At 45.8% G+C, this 19,020-nt stretch overlaps 1 protein-coding gene across 1 annotated transcript in view; it reads left to right on the top strand.

Moving 5' to 3' along the window:
* sdk2b (sidekick cell adhesion molecule 2b) overlaps nt 1-19,020 on the top strand; it is a 114,324-nt gene that overhangs the window by 15,871 nt on the left and 79,433 nt on the right. The window contains exons 2-3 of the mRNA XM_056297183.1: nt 7,335-7,441; nt 9,987-10,134. Coding sequence (XP_056153158.1) covers nt 7,335-7,441; nt 9,987-10,134 — 255 coding nt within the window. The remainder of the gene's footprint in view (nt 1-7,334; nt 7,442-9,986; nt 10,135-19,020) is intronic.

Genomic DNA, 19,020 nt, shown 5'->3' on the forward strand with positions numbered 1-19,020 from the left:
AAGCTGGATGTAGGCATTTGTCTTGGTTGCTGCACTAGTGCAGCACCTCCTCTGGTCAATCCGGGCGCCTGTTCGGGGGGGAGGGGGAACTGGGGGAGATAGGGCGTGAAAGGATCACGCTATGGTGAAACTCCTCAGGTGAAAAGAAGCAACTGGCAACTCCACATGTATCGGGGGAGGCATGTGGTAGTCTGCAGCCCTCCCCGGATCAGCAGAGGGGGGTGGAGCAGTGACCGGGACTGCTAGGAAGAGCGGGGTAATTGGCCGGATACAACTGGGGAGAAAAAGGGGAAAAATCCACCTATGGAGGTCAGTTCGTAAGTACGGGAGTACATAAGTTGAGCGTTGGTAACCCGGGGACTACCTGTATACCGTCCTCCTCCATCACTGAGTGTGTCTGGTGCGACAGTAGAGTTCTGCACCATGACTTGCCAGCGCAATTGGAGGGCGAGATGATGGATGTCCACTTTTCATGCTTCCACATTGGTCAACTCCATCACCATTGTACATAGTTAGTCACGGCCACGTCGTTACCACAGCAACCCATGCACTAGGTTGGTGATGTCTGGACACACAAATCTGATCTGATCCCTTGCAAATAACAGTGTGGACAGTGGCTCAAATATGCTCCTGAGCGGACATGTACATGGATAGCTGCAGACACCACAGACACAGTAGTTCTGTTTAGTCTGTTTGTACTACTCTCTGGAGTCCGCTCGGGGGACGCGTTCCACACTTGAGCAGTAGTAATTTATGCACGTCACATAATCCACGGCATATGACGTGTTCACGGGCACGTGCACTATAAAAATGGCAACATACATGGAAGAAGAAGAGCTGCTTTGTCTGTTGTCCATAGCACAATTACATGGAAAAAGAAAAGTGTGGAATGCAAGGAAGTGAAGTGGTGTGTGCGGCTGTTTTAGTCTGTGTACTGTTTTAAAGACGAATCGTAGAGATGCGGGTAGCGATGGACCTCTTCACACAGCCTCTCTTCAAATTCAGCATCCATTTTGGTTTACAGCGCATGCGCAGTTGGCGCCCTTGTAGCATAGTGGCTGCGTGGTCACAAAATCCGGCCTGCACGTCAACAGCCGGGTGCAGACATCCGCGTACTTGGTGATGAAATTTACTTCATGTGGACCCTCGTGTACTACCACATGCGGAAAGTACAATACCTACCTTAAAGATCCATCCATCCATTATCTGAACCGCGTATCCTGCTCTTAGGGTCGCGGGGATGCTGGAGCCTATTCCAGCAGTCAGTGGGCAGCAGGCGGGGAGACACCCTGGACAGGCCGCCAGGCCATCACAGGGCTCGCTCACACACACACACACAGTCATACCTAGGGACAATTTAGTATGGCCGATTCACCTGATCTACATGTCTTTGGACTGTGGGAGGAAACCGGAGCCCCCTGAGGAAACCCACACAGACACAGGGGGGACATACAAACTCCACACAAAGGACAACCCGGGATGACCCACCGAGGTTGGACTACCCCGGGGCTCGAACCCAGGACCTTCTTGCTGTGAGGCGACCGCGCTAACCACTGCGCCACTGTGCCGTCTACCTTAAAGATCTGCTTTTAGAAGCATTCGGTTTGCCTGCAGTCTGAACACAGCCTTAGACTTTGCCACTAACTAAACAAGGTTCAGTGATGATGACGGTAGTAATGACAGTGTGGTAATTGTTTGAAAAGTAACTGCAGATTAGCCAGAGTGTGAAAAGGTCAGTCTCTCTCTCTCTCTCTCTCTCTCTCTCTCTCTCTCTCTCTCTCTCTCTCTCTCTCTCTCTCTCTCTCTCTCTCTCTGTCTCGCTCTCTCTTTTCTCTCCCCCTCCCCACCAGATAATATACGTGCTATGTCTCCTCTTCTTTCCTGGTCTCTCTTGTCCTCCTCCCTTCTATCATTGTCCTTCTTCTTTGCATTTTCTCCTCTCTCTCTCTGAGCAGATCTCTTTACCTTCTCGTACTCTATTGTGTCTATTGCTCGCCATCAAAGGTCAATAGCTTTTTAAAGCATCCAGATCGAAACAGACCATCCAGCTACCTTTCTCCACTCTGCCATTCTCTCGCTTGCCTTCCCTCTATCACCTTCTCAGCCACGTGTCTCATCCATTATGGCATTTGCCTTGCCAGCTTAAACAATGCCTGTAGATATGACTAAAACTTGCATGCAATTTCAGAGAACAGGCTGGAGAGAGTGTACAGCACACCGAAGTCGATGATTCACTTTTAATTGCTGTGATTTCAATACTCTACCATCGTTTCCGCCTCTTTGTCTCAAAACAATCTCGGCTTTCACAGCGTTAGTTTTGGGTAACATTTGCTTTGCTAATATGCAATTCCAAGAAATTGTACTGGTAATGGTGGCAAGGTGGCACAGTGGTTAGCACAGTCACCTCACAGCAAGAAGGTCCTGGGTTCGAACCCCGGGGTAGTCCAACCTTGGTGGGTCATCCCGGGTTGTCCTCGGTGTGGAGTTTGCATGTTCTCCCCTTGTCTGCGTGGGATTCCTCCGGGGGCTCCGGTTTCCTCTCACAGTCCAAAGACATGCAGGTCAGGTGAATTGGCCGTACTAAATTGTGTGTGTCGGCCTTGTGATGGACTGGCGGCCTGTCCAGGGTGTCCTCCCCGCCTGCCGCCCAATGACTGCTGGGATAGGCTCCAGCATCCCCGTGACCCTGAGAGCAGGATAAGCGCTTCGGATAATGGATGGATGGTATTGGTAATTGTTTAGGATGTTGACTCAAAGTTGTTAAATGTTGTTGTACTGTTGCCAGCAGTCAACGTTTTAGCCAAGTTTAACACTCATCTTTTACTGCCCTATACAGTAGAGTCCTTCCTAAATATAAGTAAAAAGCAAAATAAAAAAGAAGTGCTTTTCAATCCCGTTGCTTGTGGTTGTCCTAGAAACCAACTTCTTCCATCACAGAGAGGTTGCTCTTTGACATTCATGACTTTTTTTACTTTTGGTCGTTTTTCTTTTTTCTAGATCTGTTTTATGTATATATTCATTAGGGATGCATGATATTGGATTTTTTGCTGATATGCCGATCTTTTCCAACTGATTTTGGCCGATTGCCGATACAGATATGTGCATTTTTTTCCAACTAATTACAGAGAACATGAAGTCTGTGCTGCAATGACCACGGAAACCACGTGCACCCGCGTGCAAGGCACGAGAATAGTCTGTTTGGAAAAGACTTAAAGAAATAACTCATTGTACCAGAGGCGATGCAATCTAATGGTTTTTTTTTTCATTGCACATTAACATACTAAATCAAATCCATCTGTATGCGTGACCCTGTAGTTAAAACGATCCAGTTAATTAATTCAGTACCGGTTAAAGCATGTGCCACCTAACTTACCCATTTTCCAGAGCAGCCGACTTGAAATCTCAGAAAGCTCCTCAGAAAACACAGCTGGCACGCAACCACACCACAGATGCAGCGAGTGTAGCAGGTGAAACCCACTCTGCCCCACCTGGGTGATGATCCCGTGGAGTGCTCCTGTGCTCGAACGACCGCCGAAAAGGTTGCGCACCCACAGAGAAGGCCGATCGATCAATCAATCAATCAATAAATACTGTAACGTGCATGGATAAGTAGACATGTTGGCCGCTGGCGTCCCGGCTGCCGCAGTTTCTGTGGTTGCCCCCCGAATTCGCTACAATACGCAAGATTGTGTGCAGGTATGGTGTAGCCTGTCATAATTTATAGCAGCGCAGTATAGCAGCCTAGCAAGCCACGTCATGGTCATTACTAAAGCAAGCGCAATAAAAGTGACCTGGTGACAGTCATCACCATTGTGGTATGCACCTAACTCGGGCACCCACGGGCAAAAATATAAATCGGCTGGGCGTCCTGGTACCGTGGCGGTCTATTCTGTTGCCTACCAACATGGGGATCGCCGGTTCGAATCCCCGTGTTACCTCCGGCTTGGTCGGGCGTCCCTACAGACACAATTGGCCGTGTCTGCGGGTGAGAAGCCGATGTGGGTATGTGTCCTGGTCACTGCACTAGCGCCTCCTCTGGTCGGTCGAGGCGCCTGTTCCAGAGGGGAGGGGGAACTTGGGGGAATAACGTGCGCTCCCACGCGCTACGTCCCCCTGGTGAAACTCCTCACTGTCAGGGAAAGAAGAGGCTGGCGACTCCACGTGTATCAGAGGAAGCATGTGGTAGTCTGCAGCCCTCCCCGGATTGGCAGAGGGGGTGGAGCAGTGACCGGGATGGCTCGTAAGAGGGGGGTAGTTGGCCGGGTACAATTGGGGAGAAAAAGGGGGAGAAAAAAAAACGGTGCCTGGTCAACGGTTCACGTCACGTGCCCATAATTAAAGCATCGTGTCATCAGCCTGTCATGCCGATATTTCATTTTAAAGCCTTTATCTGCCAATACCGATTATATACCGATATCATCATGCATCCCTAATATATATATATATATATATATATATATATATACACTACCGTTCAAAAGTTTGGGATCACCCAAACAATTTTGTGTTTTCCATGAAAAGTCACACTTATTCACCACCATATGTTGTGAAATGAATAGAAAATAGAGTCAAGACATTGAAAAGGTTAGAAATAATGATTTGTATTTGAAATAAGATTTTTTTTACATCAAACTTTGCTTTCGTCAAAGAATCCTCCATTTGCAGCAATTACAGCATTGCAGACCTTTGGCATTCTAGCTGTTAATTTGTTGAGGTAATCTGGAGAAATTGCACCCCAAGCTTCCAGAAGCAGCTCCCACAAGTTGGATTGGTTGGATGGGCACTTCTTTGAGCAGATTGAGTTTCTGGAGCATCACATTTGTGGGGTCAATTAAACGCTCAAAATGGCCAGAAAAAGAGAACTTTCATCTGAAACTCGACAGTCTATTCTTGTTCTTAGAAATGAAGGCTATTCCATGCGAGAAATTGCTAAGAAATTGAAGATTTCCTACACCGGTGTGTACTACTCCCTTCAGAGGACAGCACAAACAGGCTCTAACCAGAGTAGAAAAAGAAGTGGGAGGCCGCGTTGCACAACTGAGCAAGAAGATAAGTACATTAGAGTCTCTAGTTTGAGAAACAGACGCCTCACAGGTCCCCAACTGGCATCTTCATTAAATAGTACCTGTTAGAGCCTGTTTGTGCTGTCCTCTGAAGGGAGTAGTACACACCGGTGTAGGAAATCTTCAATTTCTTAGCAATTTCTCGCATGGAATAGCCTTCATTTCTAAGAACAAGAATAGACTGTCGAGTTTCAGATGAAAGTTCTCTTTTTCTGGCCATTTTGAGCGTTTAATTGACCCCACAAATGTGATGCTCCAGAAACTCAATCTGCTCAAAGAAGTGCCCATCCAACCAATCCAACTTGTGGGAGCTGCTTCTGGAAGCGTGGGGTGCAATTTCTCCAGATTACCTCAACAAATTAACAGCTAGAATGCCAAAGGTCTGCAATGCTGTAATTGCTGCAAATGGAGGATTCTTTGACGAAAGCAAAGTTTGATGTAAAAAAAATCTTATTTCAAATACAAATCATTATTTCTAACCTTGTCAATGTCTTGACTCTATTTTCTATTCATTTCACAACATATGGTGGTGAATAAGTGTGACTTTTCATGGAAAACACGAAATTGTTTGGGTGATCCCAAACTTTTGAACGGTAGTGTATATATATATCACACACTCCAACACACACATATTCACCAAGGACTCTGTGCTTTTGTACATGTATATTTTTTCGCATACTTTTTTGTTTCATTTATATTTTTTCTCATTCTATTCTCCATACCAGCAACCCAAAGCTAAAGTCCTAGTGCATGTAGTGCACCTGGCACTAAAATAATTTCTGATTCTGATTCAGTCAGGCAGAATACTGTTTTGGGGGGGGGGGGTTTGTTTGTTTTTGCACTTATGTCAAGATGTGATGACGGAGATGCCTTTTCTCCAACTCCCTCGAGAATGTATTTGGTGATGGAGGCAACACAATAAATGTGATTAAAGTAAAACATGTATTGCTCACTGTGAGTAAGCACCACGTTGCACCACCAGGCTGTCTACATGTTAATGTGATTTTCCCTGTGCGGCTCTCACCATGCTGCCATTTATTTGTCAGCGGAGAATGAATCTTATGGAAGTTTTGGAGGACATAGCTGTCCTGCCGATCTGCCTGGTTTGATCCCAATATCAGGCAACTTTTGTCATTTTCTTGCCACTTGCTTTGTGCCCTAACAGACAAAAACAAGAGTATATCCTGGTGCTATTAAAACTATCTCAGTGAAATGCCCAGGTGTATTTAAGATACAGGGAACACTCGCACATGCATGTGTGCGCGCGCGCACACACACACACACACACACACGCACACACACACACAGATGGAAACAAAGACACATGGATCACGGATTAGAATCTGAGTTAATGTCTCGTGTTAAGAAGCCAGTAGCCTGGCTTGTTAAACTAAATGATGATATCTTCTTTTGGTATTTACAGACTGCAGTTAGAGAGGAGGGTACATAGGGATGCTATGGCTATACACACAGACTCATATGCATGTACAACACGCACATGTGCACACACATAGCCATGGTGCTGTTACTTCTCACAAATGTAACCCAAGGAAAAAGGAAAATTGAACAATAGCGGGAATATTCTAAACATGACAACCAAACCCAGCTCACCTCCCTCTGTTTCAGAACTGATCGGAAAGTGTAAGAACTATTCCATCACTTCAGCATTATCAATCTTACCAGATGTGGTTTCAGATGTACTGCAAAAAACAAAAACAGGGCAAGGTACAATAAGTTAATGGCACATGGTATCTGTGCAAAGTGTGTGTTGCACTGCCCTCGTCTGGTAAGGAGGCAGCACTGCAGACTGCAGGCAGTAGTTGACGGTGAAGCCAAGGTCATGGGAAAGGTGGTTGGAGCCATATCGTTTCACTCATACCACCACACCAGAGGAGATGCATTTGTGTCTAGTAATGTGTGTGTGTGTGTGTGTGTGTGTGTGTTCTGGAGAGGAGCTCCTGTGTGATCTGCTCAGCCTCTCTTGCATCATTATAAGTGGAGTAAACGGAGGCTCGGCTTTGATATCATCTGTGCTCTTCCCCTCGTGGTGGATATTCCACACTGTTGATTGTTAAGTGTGTCATGTTCCTCTGTACTGTGCTTAGTTATGCATGCGTGCACACGTTTGTATGTGGGGGTTTTTTTGGCGATCAAACACCGGGTTTGATTTCTGTAAATGGTATTATCGGCTTAACTAGCTATCAAATGAAATGCCATTGCCTGTCTTTGAAGCGCTGTTACGTCTGCTCTGTGTGTGTCTGTGCGTTACAGGTACCTCATTCCTTCCCTGGATCGTTCCCATGCTGGCTTCTACCGCTGCATTGTCAGGAACCGCGTTGGAGCCTTACTGCAGAGGAGGACTGAAGTCCAGGTGGCTTGTAAGTACAGCGGCGCTACAGCACTAAAAGATAAGATAGCTAGACATACAAACGTAAACATTTGTATACTAAGTCCGTAAAAACTCATTAAAGTGTAGGAAAGAAAGATAGGTCACTGTAGAGTGCAGGTGCATGTGTGTGTGTGCGTGCACATTTCGCCACCTGCGGAGTAAACACCGTGCCTGCGCACAGATTGGTGCCTTTGTACCAAGGACTGACTTGAGAGGGACAGATGCCGGTGGGGTGAAAGATCTACCTGCATCCCGTTCGGGGCACTATCAACCCGGACAGCTGCTCCACTTGGCATTCTCGTTAGATTGATTGTGTTGCCGTGGTTGTTTTTAACTTTACTCCATTTCAATATGACCGCCGCTCATTTGCTTCTCCCGCCTCTTGTCAACAACATCTGTTGTCCCCCGGTGAAAACGGGGCTCAGATGTATTGTTTCCCCATAAATTCTCAGTGCAGGTTCAGGCTGGTCCGCTCGCAGTTCTCGTTAACGAGCCATTTCTGACATGCCGCGGAGGTGTCTGGAGTGATGTCACAGAGACACCCCACCCCATTCCCTTCATTAACCCCCCCCAACTCCCGTTCCCCCTCTCCCCTGCCCCTACCGGCTACGTCAGGTTCACTGACTTCCCCCCTTGTTCTTGGGACGTATGAGTGGATGTGACACGCCACTCTACCTGACTGAACAATGTGGCTAGCCGGGCGGGGAGAGAGAGAGAGAGAGAGAGAGAGAGAGAGAGAGAGAGAGAGAGAGAGAGAGAGAGAGAGAGAGAGAGAGGTGAACAGTCTGGGGTGCAGAGATGGTAACACTCCTGACAGTTCACCCTTTTACTGTTGTCCAAACCCAGCATCAGTCCAACACCCTGCCCACCTCTCTTCCTCTTCTCTCCTTCACAAAATCAGGCTCTTCGCCGCTCTTATACTTTACAGCTTTTTATTTTCCTTTGTTTATTTTTTGTTTGTTTTTCTCGTTGCCTCTTGACTTGTTCTCGTTTGCTTGTTGTTCTCAATTTACTTTCTGGCTGCCCACCCCACTGTTATCCTATTTCTCACTCTCCCCACCACCTCTCATTTCCATAATTCACTCCCCCCCCCCATCATTTGCTGATGAAGGTGAATGGACTGTGAGACAGAGGGAGCAGAGAATTGAGGACGCCTGCAGAAAGGAAGGGATGAGACAGAGAGAGAGGGAGGGACTAAGCAGTAGCGAGAGATAAAAAGGAACGGAGAGAAACCGAGATAGGGGCGATCTTTTTCGCAGCCGTTCCATTGAGACAGCACAGTTGGGATTGCGGAGAGACACACCTTGGAGAAAGGGAAACATGGCGAGGCATCAGAGATTAGGGAAGGGGAGGGAGAACATCACATGGCCCAAAACCGAAGATCAAAGTCAGGGGATTTGCACACTTTCCCCATTTTCATTTCAGCTAAGCACCACGGCTGCATCGTAAAGCCAGATTACCTTTTTTTTAATTCTCTTTGAAAGATAGAAAGAGAGACGGGGAAGAGATGGAGAGAAATAAGATTGCCAACAAACGCTATTTGATAGCCGCTCTAACATCCCCTGGTTCAAAGCACCAATCCTGGATTTCTGCTTGTTTCAAAGATATTATTATTTCTGAAGTGTGTCATGACTTAATTGAGTGTTTGATGTAATATGCTGGTGATTTGAGGAGAATTTCTTTTGATTGTTAACCTCGACTTGACGAGACGGCAATGGATGAGTCTTGCCTTTTGCGAGGCTCTTATAACCCTTCGTGAAGCAAAGCGGCAGGCGTTTGGGCGCTCCACAGTGATTGCCTCATAACTCGCAGTCGTCCCCACAGCCTGGCGGAAAAGAGCTGCGAACTCCTCTTATGATGGTTTATCAATTTAATAGAAAAAGAAAAAAAATGTCCCTGCCAGCGTCAGTCAATGTGACTGCAGCAGCAACAAATCCATAAGCAGGGCTCGACTTGAAGCTCGAAACAGTGTCTGTAACTACCCAAAGAGCTCCCTAAACAAACAAGATCAAGAGCAGAGTATTGAATTTCGGTCAGCTCGGAAGCTGTAAAAAGACACCGGAGTACCGGAGCTTGTTGAACATATCTGAGCTTGTTAAACATATCAGCAGATAATCGAATAAACGGGAGATGATCGAATAGTCAAAAGTAATTCACTGACGTCCATGCACATGTGGAGTGTTGTGTCGTCAAAATTAATTGCCGCCACAACGTCTAACAGGAGGATAGAATAGGAGTCGGTCCGGCGTCGCCTCTGTGCCCCTCAGTGAGTCATTCCATCTCCTTTCCTCACAGCTGTATGTATTCGCTATACGGGTAACCATGGTAACCATTTTGCTTTGTCCATCAAAGCGGCTCAATATGACATTTCCAAACAGCAAGCAGATGGCGGAAGTTTTTCAGGTGCTAAAGATCAAGTGTTAGAGTGAAAGGGAGAAAAAAAATGATTTTCTTTGATTAAAGTTTCTCCTTCTCTTGCTTATGTTCTCTCTTTGTTCTCCTCCTTACCCCCCCCCCAACCTTTCTTCTATTAGTCATGGGCAGTTTTGAGGAAGGTGAGCGTGACCAGTCGGTCTCTCAGGGGGAGGGCGCCGTGGTCCCAGCGCCACGTATCCGCAGCTTCCCCCAGCCGCAGGTCACCTGGTTCCGTGACGGACGCAAGATCCCACCCAGCAGCCGCATGTGAGTCACTTTTGGCCTTTTACATTTGTGTGACTTAATCCCTGCTGAGTCTTTCATGTGCTTCGTTCCTTCATGTAGAGTCTCTTTATGTTCTTCTCTTGTCTGCTGGTTGTTTCCGGGCATCATTTCAGGGCTTTAATTTAAGATTGTTTGTTGCCATCTGTCTTTTGTTGCGTATTTCACTGAGGATTATGACAGAGGTTCGAAGATATTTGGTGGAACACAGTCCAAGATCAAAATGGTTTTGACACTGTAAAATGGAATCGCCCCGTTTGTTCTCTTTCTCAATAAAATGGCAGATGAAATTGCATCCAAATTGCAATGTATCGCTGTGGAACCGAATCATCTGTCAGTTGGAGAGGCGTGTTAACTACTTGCCAGACACCTTTTACTCTGCATCTGGCTCTTTGTCTCGTTATCTCGCTCTCCCTTTCTCTCTCTCTCTCTCTCTCTCTCTCTCTCTCTCTCTCTCTCTGTATGTATGTGTGTGTGTGTGTGTGTGTGTGTATGTATGTATGTATGTATATATATATATATATATATATATATAATACACACATGTATGGTGGCTTCAGAAAGTATTCAGACTCCTTCAGTTTTTGCACACGTGTTGTAGACTTAATTTTAAATGGATAATATTCCCATTTTTGCCCATCGTCAAGCTACATTCAATGACCCATAATGACAAAGCAAAAACATGCTTTTAGAAATTTTTGCAAATTGATTAAAGATCAAAAACTGAAATCTCTGATTTGCACAAGTATTCAGACCCTTAATTCAGTACTTCGAAGAAGCTCCTTTGGCAACAATTAGAGCTTCGAGTCTTCTTGGGTAAGTCTCTACAAGCTTGGCCCACATGGATTTGGGAAGTTTATCCCATTCTTCCTGGCAGATCCTCTCAAGCTCTGTCAAATTGGATGGAAAGCATCTGTGAACTGCCATCTTCAGGTCTCTCCACAGATGTTCAATGGGGTTTAAGTCTCAGCTTTGGCTGGGCCACTCAAGGACAGTCAGGGACTTGTTGGTCACAGGAGGAAATAGAGACCACGGATGTCAAGACATGAAAACTCTTCACAATGCACTGAAGGTTCCACCGAAATCCAGCACCCTTAGAGTGTACAAGCAGCGAAAAGAGGGAGGCCGAGGATTGATGAGTGTCAGAGCCACTATCCAGGATGAAATAAGGAGCATTCAAGAGAACATCAGGAAGATGGCCCCCCATGAAAAAACTGCTGAGGTAGCAGAAGACAGAGGGTGATTAGGAAGAAGAAGAGGAGACTGTGGAAGACCAAGCCCCTCCATGGGATGTACCATCGGCAGATAGAGGGAGTAGCTGACACCAAGAAATCCTACCATGTGGCTAGAAAAGTATGGTCTGAAGGAGAGCATAGAGACTCTGATCATTGCAGCACAAGAGCAGGCACGATTCATAGAGGCAGGGGTCTACCACCGTAGACAGGATCCAAGGTGCAGGCTGTGCAAAGTTGCCCCTGAGAGAGTTCAGCATATAGCAGCAGGGTATAAGATGCAGGCTGGGACAGCATACACTAAGAGGCATAACCAAGTGGCCGGGATAGTGCCCAATATGGTCTAGAAGTCCCTAAGTCCAGATGGGAAACACCACCAAAGGTGTTTGAGAACAGCAGAGCTAAGGTCCTGTGGGACGTCAAGTTCCAGACATCAAGCAGGTGCTGGCCTAGATATGGCAATTCTGGCTGACAGCAACATCAGAAAAAAGGAGCATGAGAAGATAAAGTACCAAGGGCTGAGGGAAGAACTGGAATGGATGTGGTAGGTTTTAAGTCTTAAGTGGTCCCAGTGGTAATAGGAGCATTACAAGCTGTGACCCCCAAACTGGGAGACTGGCTGCAGCACATTCCAGGAACAACATCTGAGGTCTCTGTCCAGAAGAGTGCAGTCGTAGGAACAGCTAAGACACTGTGCAGAACCCTCAAACTCAAGGACCCGATTTTGAGGAAGAGAGGAAGACACATACACACACACCACCATATATATGTGTGTGTGTGTGTGTGTGTGTGTGTGTGTGTGTGTGTGTGTGTGTGTGTGTGTGTGTGTGTGTGTGTGTGAGTGTGTGTGTGTGTTTACAGGGTCAGCTTTCCCACTGCTTGCCAACCAGTGGCAGCTTCTATACAGAATCATCCCAGTGGGTTTGCTGAGCTCAGGGGGGGTTAAATTGAGAACTGATTTAGGACACTCTACTTCTTTTCCCCCCTTTTACTTTCTTTGTTTTGGCTCTCTGTGACCCAATCAGGAGGAAGTGCACATTTCCAGTGCGTTCATCAGCAATTTATATGGTTATTATTTCTGTTTATCTTTTATCCGAGGCACTGAGTGTTCAGTTTTAGAACGAATGAACATCGAAAAAGAAGATGAATGATTTAGTCATTTCAGTGTTTCAAAAGTAAAATAATGACAGACCACAGCTAAATTATGAAGCACAGTCAAGGTGAGAGGGGGATCTCTGATTCTCTTGATTCCTTTTCCAACGTTAATATTCATTTTTTTACCCTTCTTTGTTTGTGCACGTCAGTCTGTGCATGCACACAGTTTGTGCACACCTTCTCTTCTATGCATACGCACACGTGCATGGTTTTGCGCGTGTGCGAAGGCGCTTATCCCCGTCTCATCATGTCTGCATTTATTCACAGAGGTAGGTGACCTTGCCTTGGGTTAGAATGAAGTTTCCTTATCAGCTACTCATCGTCAGTAATCATACCATGACCCAGAATCACAATGAGAGACTGGGGCCAAGACCGAATGGGAAACTAGGGCCCCGGAATGGCTGCAGGAAGTAGAATAATTTGAGTCTGATTGTTACACAAATCAGATTTGCTTTTGGAAGTAACAGTGACGTTAGCAGACAAAGTCAGGCAACAACCATCAATAAGTTGCAGGGCGTCAGGTGGCAGAAACCATCCATTATTTGTAAAGGGAAAGTGCTGGTAAATGAATCAGCCACCCCTTTGTTACGATTAAGAGATTTTTGTTATGCAGTGGAACAAAGCAGCGGCGGTAGCCAGACTTTGCCCACTATGTCGACTTCTTTGATGCTTTTGTTCTGAGAGAAAACAAAGCACATCAAAGAACGATACCTACTTAAAACTCAGTGCCTCCTTCAACTGTCTTATTTACAATCAGTTCTCATTTCTGTCATTCCCCCCTCCCCTCTTTATCTCTTACTGTATCTCTCTTTCGACCACCTCTGTCCTGTCTTTCTGTCCTGTCCTTCTCTTTCTTTGTCTGTTCCATCTCCCTCTGTATTTTCTCCCCGTGTTCTTCTCTCCCCTCTCCCCCCGTTTCTCTCCATCTCACTCTCTCTCTCTCGCTCCCCATTTCTCTCGATCGCTCTATCTCTATCTCTCTCTCTCTCTCTCTCTCTCTCTTTCTCTCTCTCTCTCTCTTTCTCTCATATTCTGTCTCTCTGTTACTGTTTCTCTCTCTATCGCGCTCCTTTTTCCCATTAAACGTCCAAAACTGTGCGTTCCCCAGTCACACCTTCGTCCTTGCTTCCTGCCCTCTAGCTCTAAGCCTGCTTATTTCACGCACACTGCCAAGGTCAGTATGTGCAAATGAGCGCCGTTGATAACAAGCCTTTTTTTATTGAAAATCATTTAATTGAATTTGATTTGTGCCACTGGCATCGGCTCTGTAGAGGCATCGAAGTTTCACTGCTGCAGACTGAGAGAAAGACAGAGAGAGAGCTGGGGGAGGGGGGGGTGTTGGAAAAAGACTTCTGCACCAAACCACACAAGGAACCTTGATGAAGACTAGCACTGTGTCCAGCACTCGTGTGCTCACGGTGCTTGCAGTTATTATGGTTCCAGTCGTCATTGTATTTCATTCAGTACATCCCTCCAGTTCTCTATACTGTTGTTGTCCCTATTTCTCTAGCTCTCCTTACCCCGCCATACACACACAAACACTGCCCCTATTTTCTCACCACCTTCCTGTCTGTCTCTCCTGAGGTGTTATAACTGTAATTTGCAAGCCCTCCAGGTGTCCCTCTCACTGTCTCTCTGTCTGCTCTGCTTAATCATACCTCAGTTATGAAGAGATTTTTTTGTATAACCAGGAGCTAGAATAGGCGCAGTAATCACCAACAAGCAATCTAATACCTCATTTACACCTGGTATTAAAATGCCATCTGTATCCAGACATGTTATCCAGATAAGTAAAAACATGTTAATGCAAGGTGTAAATGTGTTGTGATCGGAACGTGATCGGATCTGCCTGGTCACATCTGCAGGTAGTGTGGCTCGCGTTTGTGTTTCGGATCTTAGGTAGGTGGAAACGTAATCTGTACAACATGCTGCCATCCATACCTATGCAATGTCAGTGTCCCAAGTCACTCAGTACTCGATTCTCTCATCCACAGAAACTGGTTCACTGTCATTGCATTTACAAGTGCTAATGCAATTGCTGTAAACAGGGCCAGTCTTCTTTTCTGTTTGCTCCAAACAGACAAACATCGAAAATGACCCCTTCCTCAACAGAAAAACCAGTAGAAACAGGTGGTACAGTACTAGCACCTCTGGCGATCTTACACCTCCCATATTGACACCTAGCCTAAAGCTGATTTGCCACCACCTCAAATGACTCACACGCAGGCTTTGCTCTTGAGGACAGCGATCCAATCTCAATGAGGATAACGCCTCAAAAATACCAGGTGTAAACACAAAGGTAAAATTGGATAATTTATTATCCGAATAACATATCCGGATACAGATCGCATTTCAATACCAGATGCAAATTGGGTGTAATAGAGCTCTAGTAAAGTTCACCACAGGATGTAAGAGCTTCTATTACTTCAGTGTCGTTTCTTACTTTATGATTACAATCAGCCATCTCTTCCAGGTAGGGTTGCTGCCCAGAGTTGTCTAATAGACTCCTGTTACTCGGGGGGTCCCAAGGATGTTTTTGCACTGTGAATTTCCCGACAGTGAGGGAAGGCTTTAGAGAGTAATTCTACTTGCTGCTGTAAGCTAAATATCCTAGAAGGGACAACCTAGAGAAATGAAATTAACTAAATTAAAGGGTAACTAAACCCTAGACCGTTTTAGTGAGTTTGCTGACATCTACAGGTTAAAAGCCACATAAAGGTTAAAACATGCCAGGCTGGTCTTGGTACTCTGTGATATAAGTATAGCAGGATAAACACAGCTGCAGATAATAACATTAATAACGGGTCTGTTTGATTTAGGTGTCTCAGCACACCTATCATCACTGACAAACAGAAAGACAGACAGACAGACAGACCCACTACCCGTAGGGATGAGCATTGGGATAGGGTGCAATGTAGGCTGGGTGGCAGGCAAAGGCGGGAACCATGGCATGCTGACTTCCAGCATCGCAGACTGGTACAGGAGGACCAACTGGGTGGAGACCCCGGGGTAGACCCAGAACTCGCTGGAGGGACTACATGTCCATTCTGGCCTGGGAATGCCTTGGGATCCCCCATGAGGAGCTGGAGGCCGTTGCTGAGGAGAGGGACATCTGGAGTGCCCTACTTAGCTTGCTGCCACCGAAACCCGACCCCGGAGAAACGGGTGATGATGAAAGATGAGAGAGCTCACCTATCATCACTGACTGACAGACAGACAGTCAGGCAGACAGAGGCAGCACTAACGATTGTAAATAGTACTGTCAATGCTGGTTCTATGTCACACCTAAATCAAATGGGCACATTACTGATTTCATTATCTGCAGCTGTGTTTATCCTGCTATGCCTACATTAGAGTACCAGAGTACCAAGACCAGCCTGGCATGTTTTAAGCCTTTAGATGGTTTTTAACCTGTAGATGTCAGTAAATTCGCTAAAATGGTCTAGGGTTTAGTTACTCTTTAAAATAGTACAGTTGAGGTGGAGACTTGACATGTAAACCTTAAACCTTGTCCAAATTAATCAAGGTTATTACACAAGGTATGACTTTTTTTTTCCCCCTCTATCTATTGGTATTTACCTTGGGCATCTTAATCGACCATTCTAAGGGGTGTATCTGGAATGTCTTCTCTAGAGGAGTTGTGGTCTGGCTACTATAGATCTGGAACCTATCCCACAAAGCCATCAGTACTCTATTGTTCATCTTGGAGCTTACTGACCGTTTTTTAAAATATGAATAGAGTAATCAAACCCACATATGTAAATTTAAAGAAGACCCGTTGGGTTTATGATGTCTCCAGCTAAGCTTAACCGCTTCTTGTTTCCATTTGATAAGGCGCTGTGACTGCTTGCTGCCATGTTGCCACTGCAGTTGTTTTGATTCAGTTAAGCCTCCTACACTGTCTCGGTCAAATCATCCTTGTCCCAAAAAGTCACAACACTCCATTCTTTGCGGTGTTTCCCTCTGATAGTACTACTTTTGTCCTGCGTCAGACTAGTCTCAAGTGCTGAACTGTGCTCCTGTGTACTCCCAGCCGAAATGAACATCAATTTACCTTCAAGCTGGAAATACTTATTCTTCACTCTTCTCTCCAAATCACTTTTTCCACAGTTGATTGGCAATGTCTAGACAGGTATGCGGTCTTAACCTCTTTGTCATGCAGTGATGTGTTCCTGGGTGCAGGGAGAAAAGCACTTATTTAGCTCTAATAGTCATTATCCCCCCCCCTCCCCTTATTGAATGGGAATGCATTTGAAAAGGCTCTTCCCGTTCGGCAGCCATGATTTGTTGTGTTATTTCAGAGACTTAATGTGGTGTATAATCAGGGGTTCTTTGGGTAAGCACATTTGCAAAGAATTGTTGCCGGCTAGAAGGTGATCCAGGAGCTGGGCAGGGTGGAGGAACTCATCCTTGAACTATTTCGCCCGAGACAGACAAAGTTTATTTTTTCACCACCTGATTTTCTCTCCCAGACACTTCTCTCCAATCGACAAATGCGGATGGATTTATCTGCATCACACTGAAAAATCAGCTTGTAGAGGTGTCTGTTGGAAGACAGAATACAGGACCTCCTCTGGAGGGGAAGTCAGTAGAAGGACGTCCCTGACACAAGCTGTAATTACCCGAGTGTTCTGCTGTAGCCACTGATCAATTAATGGCCCCTGCCTGATATTCTCGGACCCTGTCAGTCCGCTATGGATTCCCCATTAGTCACCAGGGCCAGTGAATAGCTATAGGCCCTTCTTCTGCATTTGCCTACGACCGACCACCCAGCGTTAGTTGTAAACCCAGAAACCTGTTTGTCAATAGGTCAGGAAATACAAGGAGATGCAGCACCAACAGCAGCTGTGAATTGCTCATAAATGGTCATGGATTTATGGATGGGAAGATGAATGATAGATAGGGCGTTGGATGGGTGAGGGAATAAATGCCCGTAGATATGCATGGATGGATGGATGGGTGGATGAATTGTTTCTTCAAGCAAAACTGATCGATGGATACTTTAGTGGCTGGATGGATTAGTGGGCAGGTGGATTAGTGTATGGATGATTATGATTGGTACTGAGAAGACTGATTTATTTATGTTGATTTACTATGGAGAGATTTACTATAGACTGAACGTAGGACTGCATCTGATTGATGGCACTAGATGTTTATTAATTGTCTATTTGCTCATTACACAAGAGGCAGTTGAGTGTATGTCCCCATTCTAATTGACTGATATGGGAGGAAAAAAGTCGGGGGGGGGGGGTTGTAATGTTGGTTTTCTGAAAAAACTTACCCAACCACAGGTGCAGGAAAACAGAAACAGAGCGGTGAGCCACAAATCACCAGATTTTTCCCTGGTGAAAATGTATGGGGCTGTTTTTATGAACAGTGCTCCCACCCCCACCCTCCTACTCCCCTCCTCTCATTCCACCATCTCTCCTTGTCCAGGAGCTGTGGCTTTTTCATCTCTGGTCTGTTGAACAGCAGGGCTCACAGCGTCCCCGATTGCTCTTTTTCTTCTCTGTTTCTCTATCTCAACTCACTCTCTGTCCATCTCTCTCTTTCTCTCTCTCTCTCTGTCATTCTTCCTACCTTTTACTTTCTCTCTCTCTAGTTGTTTTTTTACACTGTTTTTTTTCCCCCTGTGTTCCTCGATGCTTTGTTAGCTGGCGGTGGTTTAAGTCGCGTCCTATCCAGCTATGTCAGCCGCTTGATCTCTCTGACCTCTCTCTCCCCCTTTCTGTCGGGGCAGGCCAACAGCCAACCGGGACCATTTGTTTGGGTGTAATGAAGGTGCGAGGCCATGAGCCGAGGAAAGGCCCCAGATGACACAGCAGAGAGAGACCACCAGAGCAGATGCCATTGCACTTGCCTGCGTTTTGTGTATGTCAAAACAGGCCCGGCTCTGTAACACTGTCAGAAATGGGCTAATGCAAAGGGCCACGTCTCAGCCGGTGGTGAATCTAGACATAGAGATACCTGTGAATCTAAATGTGCATTTGTATGCACGCATTGCAAAAACAGTTTCTCATGCTGTCTGAATGGAAGCACATTTAATGGGCCACTAGAAGCAGCATGATTTCTACTCATTTATCTCACTTACATTCAAATCAAAATGGCCTTTGAATGAAGTGGCTGAAGTGAATAAGTACCCGCTTGGTGGTCATTCAAATTTCCACTTTGGCTCTAGTCAAATAAATAAATAGATGGACAGCAAAGTAATTGCATGGGAAGCTTATGCTGCGTCTTGCTGTCTGCAAGGCTTGGGATGAATCCCTAAGTAGAGCCCCATGTGTGGCCAAGATGTTTCTGAACAGCCATGCTCCCCAGCAGGCTGGTTTCTGGGCCGAGAGCTCCAAATTGTAAAAACTGAAACGAAGTCTGTCTTGGAAATAAGAGAGCGCTCTTAAAGATGAAAGAAAAATAAACAGAAACAAGCAGAGACAGAAACATGCGCACACATATCTGATTTGTCCTAATTTCTCAGCTCCATGGC

This window comes from Lampris incognitus, chromosome 17 (assembly GCF_029633865.1).
Source record: "Lampris incognitus isolate fLamInc1 chromosome 17, fLamInc1.hap2, whole genome shotgun sequence".
In the NCBI taxonomy this organism is placed as follows: Eukaryota; Metazoa; Chordata; class Actinopteri; order Lampriformes; family Lampridae; genus Lampris; species Lampris incognitus.